Below are 20,923 nucleotides of genomic sequence, written 5' to 3' on the forward strand. Positions count from 1 at the left end.
GTGTGATGGATTTAGCTGTTCACCTCTCACTGGTGATAAAGGAAGCCGTGCAGCTAAATTTCTGCTACGGTCCTTTGAAAAGCTACTTCTTTGTTTGGAATATTATAAAAAGCAGCATTAATGACTGAGGATGCCTTGATTTAAGGAACATCGAGATATATGAGGCTGTGTTCCTTAGTGGAAGCCACCGTTTTCTTTCCACCTGCATCAAAGCTTGAGCTGTGGGAGAGAGGAAAACTGCTCACCACCCAAGTGGGGTGGTTTGATTTGGTGCTAAGAGGAAATGTAATCAGGCCTGGATATGCCTCAGTGCTTCTCAGATAGTAGAGGAACAACATATAATTGTTTGAAGCAAATGCCAAAGAACTTTCAGATTCCGTAGAGAAATCTTTGTGTGTTTTCATTAGATAATATACCTGTAGCATCAGTAACAGGAAGGATTCCTCCCCCCAAAAAACCCTGCCTTCCTAATCCGTGCAATGTGCATATCAGGTGTTAGTGCCACTGGGAGGACTTATTCATCAAATTTTGTGCGACGGCAATGTTGCTGCCTATTGAAGAAGCTATTTCTCTAATCTGTTTCCCTGTTCAGCTAGCTCACAAAGATAGCAAAAGCTTTCTGCTTTACGTGTTCAAGCCACTGCACAATTTCCGTTCAGTTCACAATTGCATTTATGGGAGACAAGCCACCATTTCGTGTCTGTACAGCCTTTGGTAAGATTGCTTGCAAGGAGAAAGAAGGGGTTTGGGGGAAATTGCAGTCTCCCCCCCCCCCGCCAAATTTTCAGTTCCTTGGTTCATACAGGTCAGGGAAGACACTGTCTTTGTTTCTACTGCATGTTTTGAAATTTACAGCAATGTTTACCAAATCCAACAGTCCAACTTTGTTAAGCATACATATTCAAATCAATGAGAATGATTCATGAATGTGTCTCCAGCTTACCCTAAGTTATTTTTAACTTGAGGAAGTATGTAGAGCATTTTGGTGGTTTTCTAGTCATCCCTGCAGAGGAAGAAACTTGACCCAAAAAAAATCAGATGTGGATTGTGTGTGTGAATTCCTCTAGTTCTCAGCCACTATATCTAAGACCAGAATAGTTTGCCCTTGTAGATTAGATCCTGAATTCTGTACATACAGTTCTGAACATTACTCCCTAATATTTTTGGAAGAGAAGCATGTAGCAATAACTTTATCCTGTAGTCTGTCCTCACATGTCTGTCATTACCCAGTGGCTTGGACACTGACACACACACAGAGAGGGGTCAGCTGTGCCAATAGCACCAGCCCTGACACAGCCTGAGTTGAGCAGCCTGGAGCCAACTGAATATGGGTCCCCCAACCTGGACTCCCAGGGATTGCATCTCCTGAGCCAGATCCCTCCCCCACCCCATGGAACCAATACCCCCTATTCCAAGAGCCAGAAATAATGAAATATCAAGGAGTGTAGAACTTGAGGGCTGCTACTTTAAGAATCTCCATTGCCCATCAAAAGGTAAGGACCTAGGAGAGGTAGGCCCAGTAGCTGTAAAGGGGCTCAGTTTGAACTCAATGCCTGTAGTCTCTTCCCTAGGACATGTCCCTGACAGCTTTAGCTTTTTAGTCCTAACTCATAATCTCTGAGTAATACTGCCCCTGCTTGCCAGTCATCTGTTCTGGTTGCCTGCTTCAGAATGCTGCCTGACCCACTTCCTCCAGACACACTGTGGTTTTTTCCATGCCAGGACTGAACACAGGTCCTGTCAGCATTCTGTAGGGACCTATTTCCCCCCACAGGGGGCTGCTTTGTGTATTTAGCATATAAGCACCAAATAAATATCCAGGAAGCTAATAATAGTTTACAAGCTAATAATAGTTGGGTTGCCATATTACAAAAAGTGAAATATTCCAGATATGTCTGGGAAATTCCGGGCATATGGCAACCCTAGTTTCCTGAACTTGGGTCTCCAGCTGTTTTTGGACCACAACTCCCATCATCCTTGGCTAGCAGGACCAGGGGTCAGGGATGATGGGAACTGTAGTCCAAAAACAGCTGGAGACCCAAGTTTGGGAAACACTGGTTTATACCATGACCCTTATTTTAATTCATATTGAGAAAACGTCTTTGGGTTGATACCAACCACAGTGCTTTCATAGTCAAAAGTGACATTTGAGTCCCAGTTTCCAAAGTCCACACTGTAGCACTGTTCACTGATCTACATTGTTGGTCATTTAAGGGTGTTTAGAACTGGAGTCTAAACCGTTAGTGAGAAAATTGCGGCTGGGAGCTAGTGGCCTGGCTATGAACATTCCTTTGCATTCATAGTCAAGGTATGGTTTGTATCCAGGTTTCTCAGGACCCTTGAGCCACACGTATGTTAGAAACTTACATGTTTATAGAACTGGAGTCTAAAGCCATCAGAGAGAAAGAAAAGAAGATATTCCATTTCAGTTTATAAAACACTAATGCTGAAATGTATCTCAGTCTTTGGACGGTGCTGCATTTCCAAGACTCTCGGGGGATATTCCAAATGCCCATGTGTTCTTGTTCTGTGCAGTCTTAAAAATGCCCAGATATGTGTGTTCTGTGGAGTATATAGCATTGTGCAGTTAAACTCAGCCTGCAAGTCACAGCAGTCAAAAACAGTAATAAAAGACATATTACTACATGACTCAGGCTGTCAATCCAAGTAAATGTGACACAATTTACAGATTATTATTATTATTGGTCTACCAGTCTTTTCCAAAATGGATGTTTCCTCACCCGAAAGAGACGAACATGAATAGAAATTTGAGGATTTTTCCTCATTTTTTTTTTTTTAAAAAAAACCAACATTGATACACGGAGCCCTTAACAGAATTATGCTGACACTAATGTAACTGCATCCTTTCAAACAGAGGACCCGAGAGAGCCTTCACTGAGATGAGAATGGTGACGATTAAGCCCCATCAGTCTGTGCTTCAAATTCATCTCCAGCTATGAAAAAAGGAAGAGAGCCATTTAGAAATGTGACAGCAAAAGTACATCACAGAAATTTTCTAAAGACTACTTCTGCATTTCCAAATACACCTAAATTTCACAAAACATCAAATTACCATCTTTGGCTTCCTTTGTAATGGAATTGGGCACATTTTTGTGATCATGCATTTGAACAAAAACGTCAGCATAATAACATGACAAATGGAATGCCATTTAAAAATAAGAGTTCTTCCACCCACATGGATGTCTTAGCCACAGATTTCCATAACTGAACATGTGCATGAGCACCCAATGGCTGTACGTTATAGCCAATTAGTGTCCCACAAGAGAGCTGTCAGTGTGCTAGGTAAAGGTAAAGGGACCCCTGACCATTAGGTCCAGTCATGGCCGACTCTGGGGTTGCGGCGCTCATCTTGCTTTATTGGCCGAGGGAGCCAGCATACAGCTTCCGGGTCATGTGGCCAGCATGACAAAGCCGCTTCTGGCAAACCAGAGCAGCGCACAGAAACGCCGTTTACCTTCCCGCCGGAGCGGTACCTATTTATCTACTTGCACTTTGACGTGCTTTCGAACTGCTAGGTGGGCAGGAGCAGGGACCGAGCAACGGGAGCTCACCCTGTTGCGGGGATTCGAACCGCCGACCATCTGATCGGCAAGCCCTAGGCTCTGTGGTTTAACCTACAGCGCCACCCACGTCCCGTCAGTGTGCTACGAGAAATAAATTAATGAAACAAAGACCCTTGTGATTCCAGTGTACCAACACACAGAGGGAGCTATCCACTGAGTCTCTGCATAATCCACTGTCCCTTTGGCCTGGCATGAATGGTAAACTTTTCCGATATAAGAGTGAGGCATGCCTCAAAATTTAATTCAGAAACCAAGTATGCTTCTGCTGCCAGAAAACTGGAGACTCAGCTACATTACTAAGAAAAAGCATGTTATATGCGTTATAACACTGTGACACCAGATGGCGCTGTGGAGTTACGTCTTCCGCCAATGTGATTTCCCACTTGGAGGTTTAAGGTGTGTTTTCTTGAAACGCTTTTTTGATGTGTCTAGATCCAGCCAGGAAAACCCACATTAGAACAATAGGGAAGGGTGTGTATCAAGTAGCTTTGCTACTTGCAGTGTTTACTTTATTCCTTCTTTTTAAAATAAATACCGTATTTTTTGCTCTATAAGACTCACTTTTTCCCTCCTAAAAAGCAAGGGGAAATGTGTGTGCGTCTTATGGAGCAAATGCAGGCTGCGCAGCTATCACAGAAGCCAGAACAGAAAGAGGGATTGCTGCTTTCACTGCGCAGCGATCCCTCTTGTTGTTCTGGCTTCTGAGATTCAGAATATTTTTTTTCTTGTTTTCCTCCTCCAAAAACTAGGTGCGTCTTGTAGTCTGGTGCGTCTTATAGAGTGAAAAATATGGTAAGTAAGTTCCCTATCCTGGATTTGAACTGGTAAGGAAACCTGATTTTAGAATGGCATTTTCTATCTCATAATGTTATGCAGCGGCTTTCCCTTCAGCAACGATTGATGTCATGCCAACAGAAACATGCCAGCAATTATTAAGAGAGGTTAACTCGTGTAATCTGCTGATTAGGCTGCGCTGTATATCATTCCTATTATGTACTCCCAAGATTCAGCTTCCTTTAGAAGGAAGCTGCAGGAGGCTCGTGGCATTTTGTAACATTTGCATTTCTTTACAGTTCTTTACGGTTGAGCATAGGTAGAGATTCACCGCTTAACACTCCACAAACACCCCGAAGTGCAACTAGTACCCTCAGATTCTTCCAGAGAGCAACTCAGCTCTCTGTCTGCTTCCAGTTTTTGAGCTCATCCACACAAGAGTTTAAAGTAGATTTGAAGCTGCTTCAGTCTTACCCACCTCCCCGTTTTTTTGCCGCATCCACATGATGCTCTCATCCGAGTGGCAGCCTTCACTACCCACACCCAATCCATTCCCCCCCCCTCCCCAATCCATGGATAACCTGATAAGGGAAGTATTTGCAAAATTAAAGCACGTGCTACCCAACTATGAATGCACTGAAGTGCATTGTGAGAGCAGGGTTTGTATAGGTTTCATTAGATTCCATCTAACACTACAACACCTAATTCCATTTTGCTCAACGAAAAGGATGCAGTCTGCTCTTTTTATAAGAATAAAATATCCCACAGAATTATTGTTGCTTCTCAGGCTCTCATTAGGGGCAGTTTAAGCATTCTTGATGGACTAAATGTTTTCTCATTGCTCCAGCATTATTGTGCATATATGTACAGTCATACCTTGGATCCTGAATGCCTTGCGAGTCAAACGTTTTGGCTCCTGAACCCCGCAAATCCAGAAGTGAGTGTTCTGGTTTGCGAACGTTCTTTGGAACCCGAATGTCCAACGTGGCTTCCGATTGGCTGCAGGAGTTTCCTGCAGCCAATTGGAAGCCGCACCTTGGTTCCCGAACGTTTTGGAAGTTGAACGGACTTCCGGAACAGATTCCGTTCGACTACCGAGGTACCACTGCAGATATATAGAGATAGAGCACAATAGTTGGAAAGTGGGGGAAGGCCGTTGGGGGGGGGGAGCCCCTGAGCTTCATTGTGGGAGGAGTATTTTTTGTTGTGCATTCATCAAGGAAGACAAAGCTTTGGGGGGCGGGCAATGAAGAGGGCTGGTGAATCTGTTTGGGGTCCCACAGTAGATTGGAAAACAAGGCTCCATCTTAGATCCCTGCAGAATTCTGACAATTACACATTTCAGAAACCAGGCTCTTTCACTCAAACAGTTTGAACTAGCACATACAGTCATGCATGTACAGTTCTCCCAAGCTAGATATGGTCAAAGAGGCTTTTGAGATGCTTGCAACAAATTTTCAGAGTTCTTCTTTCCATTAGTTTTAATAGCTTGAGTAGATAAATTTTATTAGTTGCTTTCATCTCTGTCATCATATATATTTCTATGATAAGCTTGTCTATTGCTGAGCTGTTAATACTAATTACAGTGGTCATGTTCTTTATGAAAACTATCACTTTGTAAGCACAACTGTGAAAGCTTAATCACTCACACCCAAATTTCAAGCTAATGCACACAGAAATGGCTTAAGCAGAATGGACAGCTTGCATTTAGTGTATTAACTGAATGGGCTTGTTGACATTTCAGTTCAGTCCTGAGGGATACGCTTCCCATCTCAGGGAACCCCAATTCAGTCACCTTTACAACTTTGCTACAGGAACCCTTCTTTTCCCCCTAGATTTTAAACAGTGTGCGCTCACTCTTTGTGACAGTTCCCGTACTCCTTCTCTTGCAATCTTTTTAAATATATATTGCCACTCTAAACCCTTGCTGAAACAATCATTAAATTTTCTATTACTACAGTGAATAGCCCATTATAAAGTTGGTAGGAGCTTTGATTTCTTCATGCACCTACCTTTTTTTTTATCAAAAGGTAGAAAAAGTGGTATATCTTAGAAACATTTAACCAAAGACAATTGGAGAGCCTGGTGTACATTAAAATAAAGCAGCTATGCATATTGGGCCGGCAGCTTGCATGTTATGCCTAGAAAGATTCGTTGCCACTGCTGTTGTTGCCAGACCACAGATGAGCAGAGCAGATCAGAAATTCAAGAGAGCAGGAGTGCTTCTCTGGATGGGATTAAAATCCAAACCAGAGGTGGGTCATATGCTCACCATGATTGAAGGCAGGCCGGTATTGCTTTCACCCAGTTGCCAGTTAGGAGATTCATATAATGATGATAAATAATAAAAGCATAAATATAATGTTGCATAGATAACTATCATGCTTACGTGATTTACTAATGTAAATCACCATCCAGTTCCTTTTGCTGGTAAGAGAGACTGATTATAAAGGCCATGACATTATTAGAATGGAAATATTGTCATCAGCGGACACTCTAAATTGCAGCTAACGCTCCAAAATCTTTCTAGAGGCACCAGTCAAAACTCATCAGCTCTACATTCTTTTCACTGATCTGTATTTCCTCTCTATGTTCATACAACCCACACTCACTTAGGACCGTTCTTTACAGGGGAACCCCTACCTTCATTGCTGCAGCCTGAATCTGCTTAGACTTGTTTTTAACCATCCTCGGTGTATATCTGTTATGAGGTTCCTTGGGCCCACTTCACATATCTTCTCAACTCTGGAGAGTGTTAACACCAGTTTCTAACATAATTTTCCTTACAGAGCCATTATCCCACATTAAGATTTTTTCTTTGCCCTGTAAACATGTTTAAACAGCACTTCTAGAAAAGACTTTGTATCCAACGTTTGGTAAACCACTAAGGCAGGGTTGGGGAACCCTGTGGCCCTTCAGAAGTTGCTTCTATCATCCCTGAGCATGGAGCCCTGTTGTCTGGGGTTGATGAGAGCTGAAGTCCAACAACAAACGGCGGCCACAGGCTTCCCACCCCTCCACCACTGGAAGGAAAATCTACAACTGGGGAAGCCACCTCAGAAGTCTTCTTAGTGTCTCTAGCTGTGAAAACGGCACACTGATAATCAAGAAAGTTATCCAGGTTGAACTTCAAGACCAATGTAGCATATTAAGGAGAAGATATTCTGTGTTCCTTTACTATCTGGGGCTTAATAAGTAAAAAAACCCCAACACCTATTCTTGTGCCCTGACTATCACAAGAAACCAGTGGAGAGTCTGGAAAAATTGGTGTAATTCCCCCCCCTCCATTTCTTGGTTTGTCAGGAGTTGACCACTGTGTGTTTTGCAGCCAAGGAAGTTTCCAGAAAGTCTTTATCAATAAGACTTCAACATAGAATGCATGAGCCATTTTGCTTTGAATAATGGAGAAATGGCTGGTGGTTATTAGGCACAAACATAGCAGATGGCAGTCTTCTTGCAAAGTGAAAATAAGTGTCACTTCCTCAACCTGGGCATCCAAACATGAGAGACCAGGGAAAACTGCTGTGTGCATTCCTATCCTTGCATTTTCGGCCACAGGGTCTTACTACATCATTACCTTAGATTTTTTTTTTTTTACGTTGCATCATCTGTACCAATTTCCTCACCCTGGCCAAACACTGGGTCACTACTAATAGCAAGTTCTGCATGGCCCTGCAGTGAAAAAGCAGTTCTGAGATCACTTGTTTCTGCAGCAGGATTCTGGCAGCTGGAGGGAACATCAGAGGAAGTCTACAGCCATGGGGTGCATCATGCCGTGCCAAATTAAACACTCAGCCTGAAATCCACACCTCATTTACTGGGAAGATATCCTGTTCATGTTGAAAGGACGGGATACAGGGTTGTGAACTGAAACATAATGCAAAATGTTTGTCTAGTGCCTCAAATGATATATTTTATCATATCAATGGCAGAAATGCTCATTTTGCCTCTCAGAATCAGCAGGAAAAACACTTGTTATATTTACAGCAGTAGTTACCTGAATGTATGTGTGTGTGTGTGTGTGTGTGTGTGTGTGTGTGTGTGTGTATACTGATGACCGGAACCCCCCCCCCCCACTTCCTTGCTAATCAACATGCTGGTAGTTCAGCCCCACTGGAATGACAAACCCTAGGTAGCTCTCTTGCAAAGTAACATGTCAACCTTCCCATCTATTTCAAAGCCCCACTGTAGCAGAGCAGCTTGTAGAAATGAGCTTAGCAATCATCTGCAGAAAAGAGTTCTAATCTTATCAAGATGGGAATTGATTTTCTTCATCTTGATATAAGGAGCTTCACAGCATGCACATGCAATAGTATCAGTGGGATGGAAAGTACAGCTGTTCAGGCAAGATTATTAGGCTGGGAAACCTGTGGCTGCGTCCATATACAAGGCAATGTTGTCGTTGGCATCTAGGATCCTTATTGCCCAAATAAGTCATGCACTCGTTTTTAGCCTTGCTTGAATCTACCACCAGAGGGAGCTGAGTTTACAACACTTAACACACACAAAGAGAAAGAATGCTCTCTGATTACAAAAGCTTTAAGAGCCATTAACAAATGCTTTTTTCTGTAAAAGCTGTTCTCCGGCAGTTTGAATAAAGTGGCATTTTTCCCATCGAGATTGAGATCATTTTCTGGCAACACTTGTATATCATCCTGAAGCACTTAAATGTAAATAATTTTGCTCCTCTCCTGTTTCATTGCCCTCTTGCAAGTGTGAGTCTTCGCTTTGTATTAGAAGAATGCAAAATAAAATGCGCCATTGTTATGGAAAACAATGGGTTAGTGACCATGGTCTTCCAATGTTTTAATTGGGAAAGGCATTCTCAATTCTACACCGATTGCCAACAAACTGAACATCTGTGCTATTATTGCCTTCTAATACTCAAATAATTTTTAAGGGTTTTTTTTTCGGGGGTGGGGGTGGTATTGGCTTATATTTGCTTTTGATTTCCGCAAACGAAAGCTGCTATACTAAGTGTTTATCTCATGCTGTATTTCTGCATTTAAAAGCAGCATTCATTTACCAACAAGGCTAGGATTCTGCCTTCGGATTCTGACAGTTGAGTACCATGCAAGGATAAGAGTAGAGAATACCCCACCCATCTGGGAGACTCAGCCAGATGGGTGGGGTATTATTAATATTATTATTAATCCCCCCATCCAGCACCTTTGTAGAGCTCAGTGAGTGTTACATAGACTTCTGGGTAGTGAGCAAATGTAAAAATATTTTATCTTAACAACATTAACCTTTTGAGCTCTCTGCAGTGATAGGAGAGTGTTGCTAAAGAGTATCGCAAGGCTTTTCTTTGGGATACATTTTTCCATATCATCACCAGAATCCGCTTGTGCCATTCGAATCACCGTATTACGTTGACATTGCTCTTATATATTGTTATGAGTGGGGGCTTGGAACACTCTTTGGTTCATGGAGGAGGAGCGTGTTTTGTGTGTGTGCTAACAGGATAGCAAGAAGACTCCCTTCGTGACTGAGCCATACTCATACATAGTCTTTCTACCTCCCAGTTTAATAACCGGATATCTCTTTGTTTTGTTTTGATCCAGAGCCGAGATTGCCTGAAGCTGGGCCCACCTGCAGAGGGAGAAGTCGTTCAAGTGAAATGGCCAGATGGAAAACTTTATGGTGCAAAATATCTAGGAACCAATGTAGCCTACATGCATAATGTAAGTTGCATTTAGTGATCTGTAAATTGAAAACCTTCATTCGGTTGTCAGATTCCGGTGCTCATTATATGGCCAGTATTATGTTGGTTGTTGTAGATGAAAACTTACTTAACAGGGATAGCCAACTGCAAGATGTTTTGGCCCAGTACCTGTGGTTCAATTTGTGTCTCTCCAGATGAGAGTGTTTCCTAGCTTCACCTCTGCTTGGACAACTGGTAGCCTTGCTTACAGTGGTCAGAGGGTGGGAGGGATGACTTAGTCATACAGAAAATGTCTAAGGTCAGTAAGCCTGAATCACTTGTTTAAACCCAATTCTGTGTTCGTAAAAGTGAACTCAGATCTCCAGAGAAACCTTGTCAGGATCATCGTTTAGTTACAGCTCACAATAAGAGCACCTCGTTTCAAACTTCTAGGCCCATGGGCCAGTTTAATGGCCATGTTCTTAAGATACCCTTCAACAGCTGTGGATTAATCAAGGCTCAGAAGAGCATCATGACATTTGAAACTTAAACCGCCTATCCTGGTCTTTTGTGGTGCCTGGCCTCTTACAACTGATCCCCAGGCCGAGTCGTAACTGCAGCAGGTGGGGTGAATTCCTCACAGTGGTATTGGCAGCCTTGCAATAGGCTGTGTCAAGAACTCCTGAATTGTGTACTTCAGATACCTTGTATTAGAAATGCTATGAAGCACTAGTATGAATACCTCAACAGATGGGAAATGAAAATAACTTGAAATGTTGGTGCAGAGTCATTTTAAGATACATAAAATTAGATGATGTAAGATGAACCATTGTTCTTGACAACTGTGGCCATTAAAAACAGTTACTCAGGGTAAGCACATGTGCCTTATTAGAAGCAGAATTATTTCCTGTTAGTCGGATTTAAGTGCCCTTTTCAAGGTCACATGAGAGCCCTAATTGCCCATTTCTTGGGACCATGTGTTCTATCTTCTAACAATAAGATCAGGCAAAAATGAAGTGCTGGAAAAAGCAGAAAGATGATATGACAGGTGGCATTTTAAAACAAAGCAGTTTCAATTAAGAAACCATAACATTCTTGTAGGGTTGTGGAGACATTTCTGTATGGAGGATGAGAAAAGGAGAAATGAAAGAGTGGGGGAAACCTTTATGTTGCTTAGGACACCTTCATACATTACAGTTCCCACCCAGAAAATACTTATGTCCTTCAGGCCTAATGCCATTTTCTTTGGCAGCAGTAAAGCAAGTGCTGAACCCTTTCCCTGCCAGATGGGTTCTTTGTGAAGCTTGCTGTCAGCTGCTTTAACCCCACCAGTGTTCCAGGCCTGCTTTTGTGAGAGACAGCATGATCATCTCAAGAGGGATTTGTTCCTCGCAGCAGTGCCACACTTGAGTCTAAGCCTAGGCATCTCTCCTCATTCTGCTGTTCTGAAAAAAACCTCCTCATTCTAATGGTCAGTTCTTTTGGTGCTTTGAAATACTAATGATTAATCAACAAAGGAGTTCCCCAGACTTCATCAACACTTGTTAATTTACTAGGATTAAAGACGTATACACACTTAGATTAGACCGTTTACATAGGTTAATTAACTCTTCACATGCTAATTGCTGATGTTCAGAAGTAGGTACACACATTCCAATGCACATGGATCTTGATTACATTCTCAAAGTCTAACACATAGTCTTTATACATAAAGACTAATTTAACACCACAAACCCCTTGCATAAACCCCTTAGACACTTTCATACTGTCTTATAACACGTACCAGAATAACATACAGGTTTAAATCTTGATATTTACTAAACCTAAACATTTAGCACCACAGATCTATTACACTACTTAGTGATTAAAACCAACATACGAGTGGGTGGCGCTGTGGTCTAAACCACACAGCCTAGGGCTTGCCGATCAGAAGGTTGGCAGTTAAAATCCCCGCAATGGGGTGAGCTCCCGTTGTTCGGTCCCTGCTCCTGCCCACCTAGCAGTTCAAAAGCACGTCAGTGTGCAAGTAGATAAATAGGTAAACGGGAAGGTAAACGGCGTTTCCATGCACTGCTCTGGTCCGCCAGAAGCGGCTTAGTCATGCTGGCCACATGACCCGGAAGCTGTCTGTGGACAAACGCCAGCTCCCTCGGCCTATAGAGCGAGATGAGCGCACAACCCCAGAGTCGTCCATGACTGAACCTAATGGTCAGGGGTACCTTTACCTTTATGAGCAGGAAGTGGTGCCATACTAAATAACCCCTTCCCCTGGTGTCTGCACACAGAATGCAAAAGTCTGAAGGAAGGAGCCTTTGCACGTCTCGGCTTCTGGAACATTTGGGGTTCCAGATTGCACAGAACTGTGATTGCACAAAATCTCAACCTTTCAGACGTGTGCATTCTATCAGTGGCACTAGGGAGAAGAGCTGTTTGGCACAGTGTTGCTTCCTGCTCATTTTAATCATGCATAGAGCTTTGGTCTGAACTAGTTGGGTTTAGGCAGCACTTCCATGTCACTTTTTACAGACGCTGAAGTGTGATGGGAAATCAAAACATGGTCACTGTTTTAGTGTTGCAGATCTGTGAAGATCTGTAATAATAAAAAAGGCCAGGATTTTTTAAGTGGAAACCTGAGCCTTAAACATTGTCTTACGATTTTGCTTGTGTTTCCCTTTTTAATATGCATGTGTGAGCTTATGAAGATGACTAAATTACCCATGTACCTAATCAAATGCTTTCCAGCAATTCCAATTAAACTGCTAATTTATGATGTCCTGATGCAAGAAAAGCACATAGAGAGAACTAAGTAGCAAATGTTACTGACATATTATTGCAGTAGTGGTTTTTATTATTATGTGTGTCTGTCTCTTGGGGCTGATATAAATTAATATGGACAGTGATTGACAAACTGAGTGGTCTACATTATGCCAACTCAAGCCTAGTTCAGATTTGGACTCATTAGAGATGATCTATTGACACTCTCTGCCATAAACCCCTATTGAATAACTTAAAGGAGCCATTACTTGTCATTAGATCTCTACAATTTGGAAATATTTTCCCAGCACAGAATAGAATTTGGTTTCTAATTAACTGGTGCGGCAGACACACGGCTGAATCTTCTGGAAGAGCTGAAACCGCATAGTATGGTAGTTTTATCTGGACAACATTGGCTGCTTTTGTGTGGTATATTATGCCTAGATTTAGAGGAGATTATCAGTTATGGGGAGCCTGTACACACACACACACACACACACACACACACACACACACACAACTAATATCGCTACCCTGAAAATGTTTGGGCTAACAAAAATCTTTTAATACTGTCAGGAATGCTTTAGACATATTTGAGTAAGGTGTATGGATCCCTACTGTACATATGCAGTTTTTTATCTCTGAATTTATGATTATCATTATCATTATTCATGCATTTGTTTCAATGGGCACTTTGAACTTTAAAAATAAACAACCACATTTGGTCAAGAGCACAAAGAACAAAGCTATAGAAGTACCAGACGTCCATGTCTTGGAATTGGAAAAGTGGTGTCAAAAAAAGTAACTTGGATCTTCTGAAAGGCACAACTGACTGCAGCAGCCGAGTCGTTTAGCATTCCCCACACCTTGCTGCATTCCCTTTCTCATTTTCTGCTAAAGGGGTTCATACTGGATTAGATCTAAACCTAAGCATGATAAAGCTTTTCATCTTCTGAACAGACTATTTTAAAAGAAGTTCCATCAGATTCAATATAATTCTGCTAACTGGCATTTCCTTTAGTATCACTCATACCTTCCTCCTTTTGACATAAGTCTTCCACAACCTTGAAAACAGAAAGATTAATTCTTATCACTTGGGGAATTAGATTAACCATTTGGGTACGTTGGGCCCTGGGTCATGTGATGGCAAGGATGACTGGCTGCCTTGCATTTATTTATCTCCAAATTTGTAAACCACTCTACATTAAAAAGAAATACCCAGGCAGTGTATAAAAATAGTACAGAGTAGTGTAGAAAAAGCACAGTGTGGCATTATACAGATTTAAAAAAAGAAAAGAAAGGCACATCATCAGCCCCATTGCATGACCCAGGGGCATTTGTAGCCCCACTTTCCAATGTGAGCAGAAGCAGTCAAACTTACCAGGAGCTATTAACTCTTTAAGGAAATCGGGGGGGGGGGGGAGCTTTAAAGTGCAGCAGCAGCTGCTCTGAGCAGCTGTTAACTAAAGAAAGAAGAAGAAGGTTAGAAGTTAGTCCTTGGGCAACCTTGTAAAGTAAGTCATTTTACTGAGGCAGTGGCTGTGTATGAATTTCATGCAGATGAGCACTGAACAGCTAAAATATTTTGTTGCCTGTGCTATCCCATACCACTAACAGAATCTCAAATAATGCAGATAACTGTAATATTTAGGTGGAGTTTGAAGATGGTTCTCAGATAGCAACAAAAAGGGAAGAAATCTACACTCTGGATGAAGAACTGCCCAAAAGAGTGCGGGCTCGATTTGTAAGTACGGACAAACACATTGAAATTGGGGCAAAATGCCACAAGTTGATGATTGAATTTCTGTATCATCCTCACCGCTTTCATAAAGATTTAGTGCTTATGCCTTTCTTTTACAATTGCCCCATGGCATCGTGTCAGATGTTCAAGATCAAGCCTTATCCAGCCTGCAAACAGCATTTCCCTAGATCCCTGGATGCTATTATGCGGCAGCTTGTCACAAGCTGGTCATTCCGGTGAAAGCAGGAAGAACTCACCCACCCCAGGAAAACAACCTTGCTGTTGCTTACCTCTTCCACATTATTCATGTGTGCTCCCTACTTGCCTGGTCAGAGGCAGTAGTGCTTCTGAATACCAGTTCCTGGAAACTGCAGGAGGGGCAAGTGCCCTTGTGCTCAGATCCTGCTTGAAGGCTTCCAACAGGCATCTTGGGTGGGCACTGTGAAAACAGAATGCTGGACCAAATCCACTGATCCAATCCATCACACCCTTTCTTCATTCTTATGCTGCACACTGGGAGCCAGTGTGGTGTAGTGGTTAAGAGCAGTAGACTCATAATCTGGTGAACCGGGTTCAGTTCCCCGCTCCTCCACATGCAGCTGCTGGGTGACCTTGGGCTAGTCACACTTCTCTGAAGTCTCTCAGCCTCACTCACCTCACAGATTGTTTGTTGTGGGTGAGGAAGGGAAAGGAGAATGTTAGCTGCTTTGAGACTCCTTAGAGTAGGTGATAAAACGGGCTATCAAATCCAAACTCCTCCTCCTCTTAGAAGTTCCAGATGTAGCTCTACAGGGTTTAGTTTCTTTTGACCGTGAGAGCACTAGAGACTTACAGTGTCTTTCTAATGTTCACTTTATTTGCAAATATATGAGCAGGGTGGAAGCACTCTGTTGTGTATAATTTTTATTAAATTTTCTGTTTTACAATTTAGAATATTCATTTAAACAACCTTAAAATGTCAATGACTTCCCTTCTTCTCTTTCCATGGTTCATTTTGCATATCATAAATCCCTGCACATTTTACATAAACTAAACTGTTCAATATTCCATTATTACATCCATCAAAACTTGTTTACACTGTTGAGTTTATCTTAATGCTGCCAACATTTTCAAGTGTACACAATTCCCCCCCATATATTCAATAAATATTTTCCAGTCTTCTTTAAATGTACGTTCTTCTTCTTCTCTTATTCTATATGTTAGGTCCGCAAGCTGTGCATATTCCATAAGTTTAAGTTGCCATTCTTCTTTAGTTGGGACTTTGCTTGTTTTCCATTTTTGGGCTAACAAAACATGGGCCGCAGTAGTGGCATACATAAATAACCTTTTTTTGACACCTGGGAATTTCCATCTAAATTATCCCCAACAAAATTATCCCCCAAGAAAAAGGACTCTGTTGTGTTTTTTTAGGAAAAGTACTTTTAAACATTTTTTTCAATTCATTATTAATTATTTCCCAATACTCTTTTACCCCTTTACAGGTCCACCACATATGAAAGAACGTACCCTCAACCTCATTGCATCTCCAGCACTTATCTGATTCAGTCTTATACATAGCAATCCTACTCAGAGTTAAATAGAGTGAAAGCACTCTGTATCAGGCACCTGAAAATTTCCTTACCCCTGGGTCAGATTCCCAGATGATACCTGCTGTAGCCTCTCTACGGTTCCACCCCAAAATCACAGCTAAACTCTCTTCTCTATCTCTCTCTTTGTCTACATTCAAACTACAAGCTGCCTTCTTTTCATTGACTTGTCATGTCACTTTAAACTATTGTTAAAACTACGTTTTGGTTTAAATGTGAATATGCAGCATGCTGATACATCATGCTTCCCTCCTCCACTGCTGATCCCAGGAAACAAGCCATGGTCTGGCTTAGAGTTACATCTGAGCCCAGGGTCGTGGCTTGCTTCTTTCCAATCAATGAGCTCTAAGACTCTTCCCAAACATATTGTCCACCTGTAGACACTTTGGAAGATGCCCTGGTAGACCAGAAAGGTCTCTATCATGCATTAACTTGAGATATTTCTAGTCTACAAGTTTCAGAATCATGAAACAGAGTTTGTAGCTTCAACACGTACCTAGCAGCATACATGGGAAAGATGGTTCTTGAATAGTACAATAAATAACTTAATTGGTAAGAACAGCGGATTGATTATTTTTTTAAAAAGCAAAAATTATGTTGAGGAAAATGACCCATTATTACTTATTGTTTTATAGAGTATTCATAATGGGCTTTATAATTAACTAGATGTTCCATAAATCTGTTTTATTGTTGCATTTAACTTAGAATTGCACTGCAGATATAGTAGATTTCTGCCATTTATTAGAAATCGTGATAGTTTTATAGATCATTTTTACTTCTGTCTGTAATAATGTTAACTTTTCAGGGGAGTTAATGATATTGTTGTAATGCTCCCTGAAATCCGGGAATACCCTAGTATCCAGAAATCTCTTTGCATCTGGCTTTGGTAATGCCCCATTCATCAGGAAAATCTTTTGACGAGAAGTCAGTAAGACTCTCTTCTAGCTCAGCCTAGCAAAGTATGCTACTCTGGAGATCTGTTTCCTGACTGTACTCAGAGTAAGGGACTGAAACCCTGGATCTTGTGTACACCGGCCAGATGGCCGTTTCCACCTTCATTGCTATCACAAGACTATAAAGTATGTGCAGCGTGATGGCAGCTGCACTTGGAAGTAGATTGGCTAGGATTGTTTAAGAATGGCAACATCAAAGTTACCTCCTCCTAAATTCATACCAGCTCGACTGACCATGATGAAAGAAGCCTATACAGTGGAACCTTGGTTCTCAAACGGCTTAGTTGATGAACAAATTGGCTCCCGAATGGCGAAAACCCGGAAGTAAGTGTTCCAGTTTTCAAACATTTCTTGGAAGCCCTAACGTCTGATGGCCTGCACCATTCGGAAGCCGTGCCTTGGTTTTTGAACGTTTCAGAAGTTGAACAGACATCCGGAACGGATTACGTTTGAGAACCAAGGTACGACTGTACATGAGTAAAGGCTTACTTGCAAACAAGACAAGTGAAGAGAGCCAGGCAGATGAAAGGAGAAGGCCAATTACTGTTTGAATAACAATGTCTTCTCTGGCAGAGGTCAATACAATCCGAGCTCATTCATTTTGGTTTATGCATACCTTTCTCACCATGGGTGTTTCTCCCTCTGCCCTTGCCGATCTATCAAATTATGTGTAACCAGCCCATATGATTCAATCTGTTTTCAAGCATCCAGCCCCTTGGAAGGTCCATTCCATCCATGGTTTGTAAACACACCAGGAAGCTGATCCACATTAGAGATTTACATGCTTTCTCTTGACTAATTTTGAAGATTAATCTCCACTCAGTGCCCGCATTGATTTATGAATGTATATAACATGAACTGACGATGGTCTGTGACCATTAAATGGAAAGACTTTTGTGCTCTTGAAGAGGTTGTTGAGATTTATGTTTATTTGAAAGGAATATACTGGAGTAGGAAAACTATTTATGTGGTGTTTCGTTATGTATGAAATATACCCTATAGTGAATGTCTCTTTTTAGTCTACAGCTTCTGATATGAGGTTTGAAGACACATTCTATGGAGCCGATATTATACAAGGAGAAAAGAAGAGGCAGAGGGTATTGAGCTCCAGATTTAAGAACGAGTATGTGGATGACCCTGGATACCGCAGTTTCCTGAAAACCTCGTTCCAGAAGAAGTGCCAGAAGGGATTATAAAAGAAGAAGAAGTGAATTTATCACCTGCTCTCTTTTCCTTTGTGTGCGGAGGGGATGCAGTTACTAAATGTGGGGTTTTTAAAAATGGTCAGGTAATCATCTTTTTGTCTGACATGTAGCTTGTGGTTCAAACACATACTGAGAGTTTGATTTAAAAATATCTCGGGCACAGACAGTGTTTCTTAACTAAAGGGCCGCGATTTGTGGGCTAATATGCTAAACAAGGACTGTCGGATTCACATCAAGGATCGATCCATGTCACATTGGCCCTGTCGAAGAACATGCCTAAGAACCCACAGTACCACCGATTGGAGAACTTTTAGTCTTGCCTTGCACTGATGGTTACAAGAGAAGTTATATACCAATCTAGGTGAGGAACTTTCTTCAGCCTCCAAAGTTCAAGATTTGCAATCTGTACATTGTCCACAAAAGGAAAAGGGAGTTCAACCATATATATATATATATATATATATATATATATATATATATATATATATATATATTCAAAGCTTTTCTAAAAAGAAAAAAAAAGTATAAACAGCACTGAGATCTACAAATACTGCTGTACTGTCATAATTTTGTACAGTGCTTCCCACACTGTTTATGCCTCCTGTGCTTTCAGTGCTCTCTGGCCAGGACTCAGTTGTTTAAATGTGATGGTTGGGAGGTATTACTAGAGAAGAGAAAGGTGCTTCTAAAGAGGGAGACCTTCAGGAAATGAATTGTGGGTGTATATTTAAAGAGAGAGATTTTTGGCCTCTATTTTTAAAGGGTTTTTTTTCACGATACTCTGTGGGGACGACAGCAATTTGTACAATAAAATGTCTTTTATTGTGTTTGTAAAATTAGAGTTTACATATCTTCGCTTGGCAGGCTAGGTTTGAACTAATGTAATATAGTAATATAATATGGTCTTCCCTTTTTAAATAATAGTCTGCAAATGTAATAGTGTTGGAAATAAAAAAAAATGATGTCCCTTTGTCTACTAATGTTGGGTTGCGGCAATGTAATCTGTACGGATCACACACACACACACAGCCACACAGCCACACATACACCTTGGTCAGTATATGACACTTAAAAAAACACCTTACTAGTGAGGATTGCAAGTGGCTGGTGCCTTCTATAAATGGTTTTTTTTTTATTTATAAGATAAGAAACCAATTGTACACATCTGTGTGTACAATTAGCACACCAGTGCAGTGCATAACTCTGCCACATAGTCACTAGTGAGCCAGTTTAAACATGATTTGGCTGTGCGGAACTGCACACCAGTAAGACTTTTAATTTTTAGCACACCCAGCATAGCATTTAGATCAGACTTTAGTTAACACATAGTCATTACTAATAACCGAAGCACGACCTTCCTTTCGTTTTTCCTTTGCCTTACGGCGTTAATCTTGTCAGGTTGCACAAGAGACAGCAGAATGTGCTTGTGTGTTTTCGCAGTCTCGTTGCAAGATATGCTTTGGGATTGCAAAAAGCCTAAACGAGCTTTAGCTTTTGCAGAACATTATCTTTTCCATGGGTGTCAGTCCAGCAACAGATCTCCAGCCAGCTGCAACAGGGATAAAACTCTCCGAATTCAGTATTGTATGAATTCCAGATGAGCAGTAATGCTCTGCTGCAACAAAACCAGCAGAGTCCTCGAGGAATCTTAAATGTTAAGTTACTTTATTTACTTTATTACTGTATAAATATTAAGTTATTTGATTGATTAAATTTATACCCTGCCCTTCATATTTTTCTTTCATGAAACAACCCTGTGAGGTGGGTTAGAATGAACAGTACAGTGGTACCTTGGATTACATATGCTTCAGGTTACATATGCTTCAGGTTACAAACTCTGCTAACCCAGAAATAGTGCTTCAGATTAAGAACTTTGCTTCAGCATAAGAACAGAAATCGTGCTCCGGCAGTGTGGCGGCAGCAGGAGGCCCCATTAGCTAAAGTGGTGCTTCAGGTAAAGAACAGTTTCAGGTTAAGAACGGACCTCCGGAATGAATTAAGTACTTAACCCGAGGTACCACTGTAGTAGGAATGTTAGCATCACTGCATTGGGCTTACTTGTGTTTCTAGTGTATGAAAGTTGCTTTTACTTTTACTGTTCTACTCCTGCCTCGACAAAGCAGTCACATTTCCTTTAACCATCACCCCCTGCCCAGGAATTGGAGCATGATGATGATGATGATGATGATGATGATGATGATTTATTTTACAGCAGTGGCTACAGGCCCCATTTCTTGGTGATGGGGGTTCCATACAGGGCTTCCCCCTGCTCCAATCCACAATAGATGAGATTCTTCCAAGGCTCAGATAGGTCCAAGGCTCATGAGCAGACCAGGCCTTGGGGGCCACCACTTCCTCACAACAGTTTCGTGTGGCAACCCTTAATTCCCTCATCTTCTCTGCTCATCCTTATAGGGTGAGATGACCCCAAAATGAGCCCCAATGAGTGCTGTTGAGAATCAGCAGCCCAGAAAGGCCTTGGGTAAGACCAAGCATCTTCAGGGACCTACTTGCCAGTGCAGTGAAGTTGCACTTTAGCTAGGATAAGCAGGTCCATCAATCTAGAGACAAGGGAAGACCAGCTACCTTGTTCTCCCTGCTGTTTCCTGGCTACTGCCTGCCCAGCCCAATGCCCCAGAAGAAGCTAGCCCAGGGCTGGCCGTAGCACAGGGCTTTCATTCC

The 20,923-nt window shown here is 41.7% G+C and overlaps 1 protein-coding gene and 1 long non-coding RNA gene across 5 annotated transcripts in view; one reads left to right on the plus strand and one right to left on the minus strand.

Moving 5' to 3' along the window:
• KDM4C (lysine demethylase 4C) overlaps positions 1-18,709 on the plus strand; it is a gene marked incomplete at its 5' end in the record, with an annotated part of 189,539 nt that extends 170,830 nt beyond the window's left edge. For all 4 annotated transcript variants that reach the window (XM_081844867.1, XM_081844869.1, XM_081844868.1 and 1 more), the window contains 3 exons: positions 9,923-10,042; positions 14,408-14,500; positions 18,056-18,709. In XM_081844867.1, coding sequence (XP_081700993.1) covers positions 9,923-10,042; positions 14,408-14,500; positions 18,056-18,232 — 390 coding nt within the window. In that variant the 3' untranslated portion in view covers positions 18,233-18,709. The remainder of the gene's footprint in view (positions 1-9,922; positions 10,043-14,407; positions 14,501-18,055) is intronic.
• LOC309332615 overlaps positions 14,045-20,923 on the minus strand; it is a 52,586-nt gene continuing 45,707 nt past the window's right edge. The window contains exon 2 of the long non-coding RNA XR_014152246.1: positions 14,045-14,219. This is a non-coding gene — a long non-coding RNA (uncharacterized lncRNA). The remainder of the gene's footprint in view (positions 14,220-20,923) is intronic.

The sequence above is a fragment of the Podarcis erhardii genome (assembly GCF_964252035.2).
Source record: "Podarcis erhardii genome assembly, chromosome: 17".
In the NCBI taxonomy this organism is placed as follows: domain Eukaryota; kingdom Metazoa; phylum Chordata; class Lepidosauria; order Squamata; family Lacertidae; genus Podarcis; species Podarcis erhardii.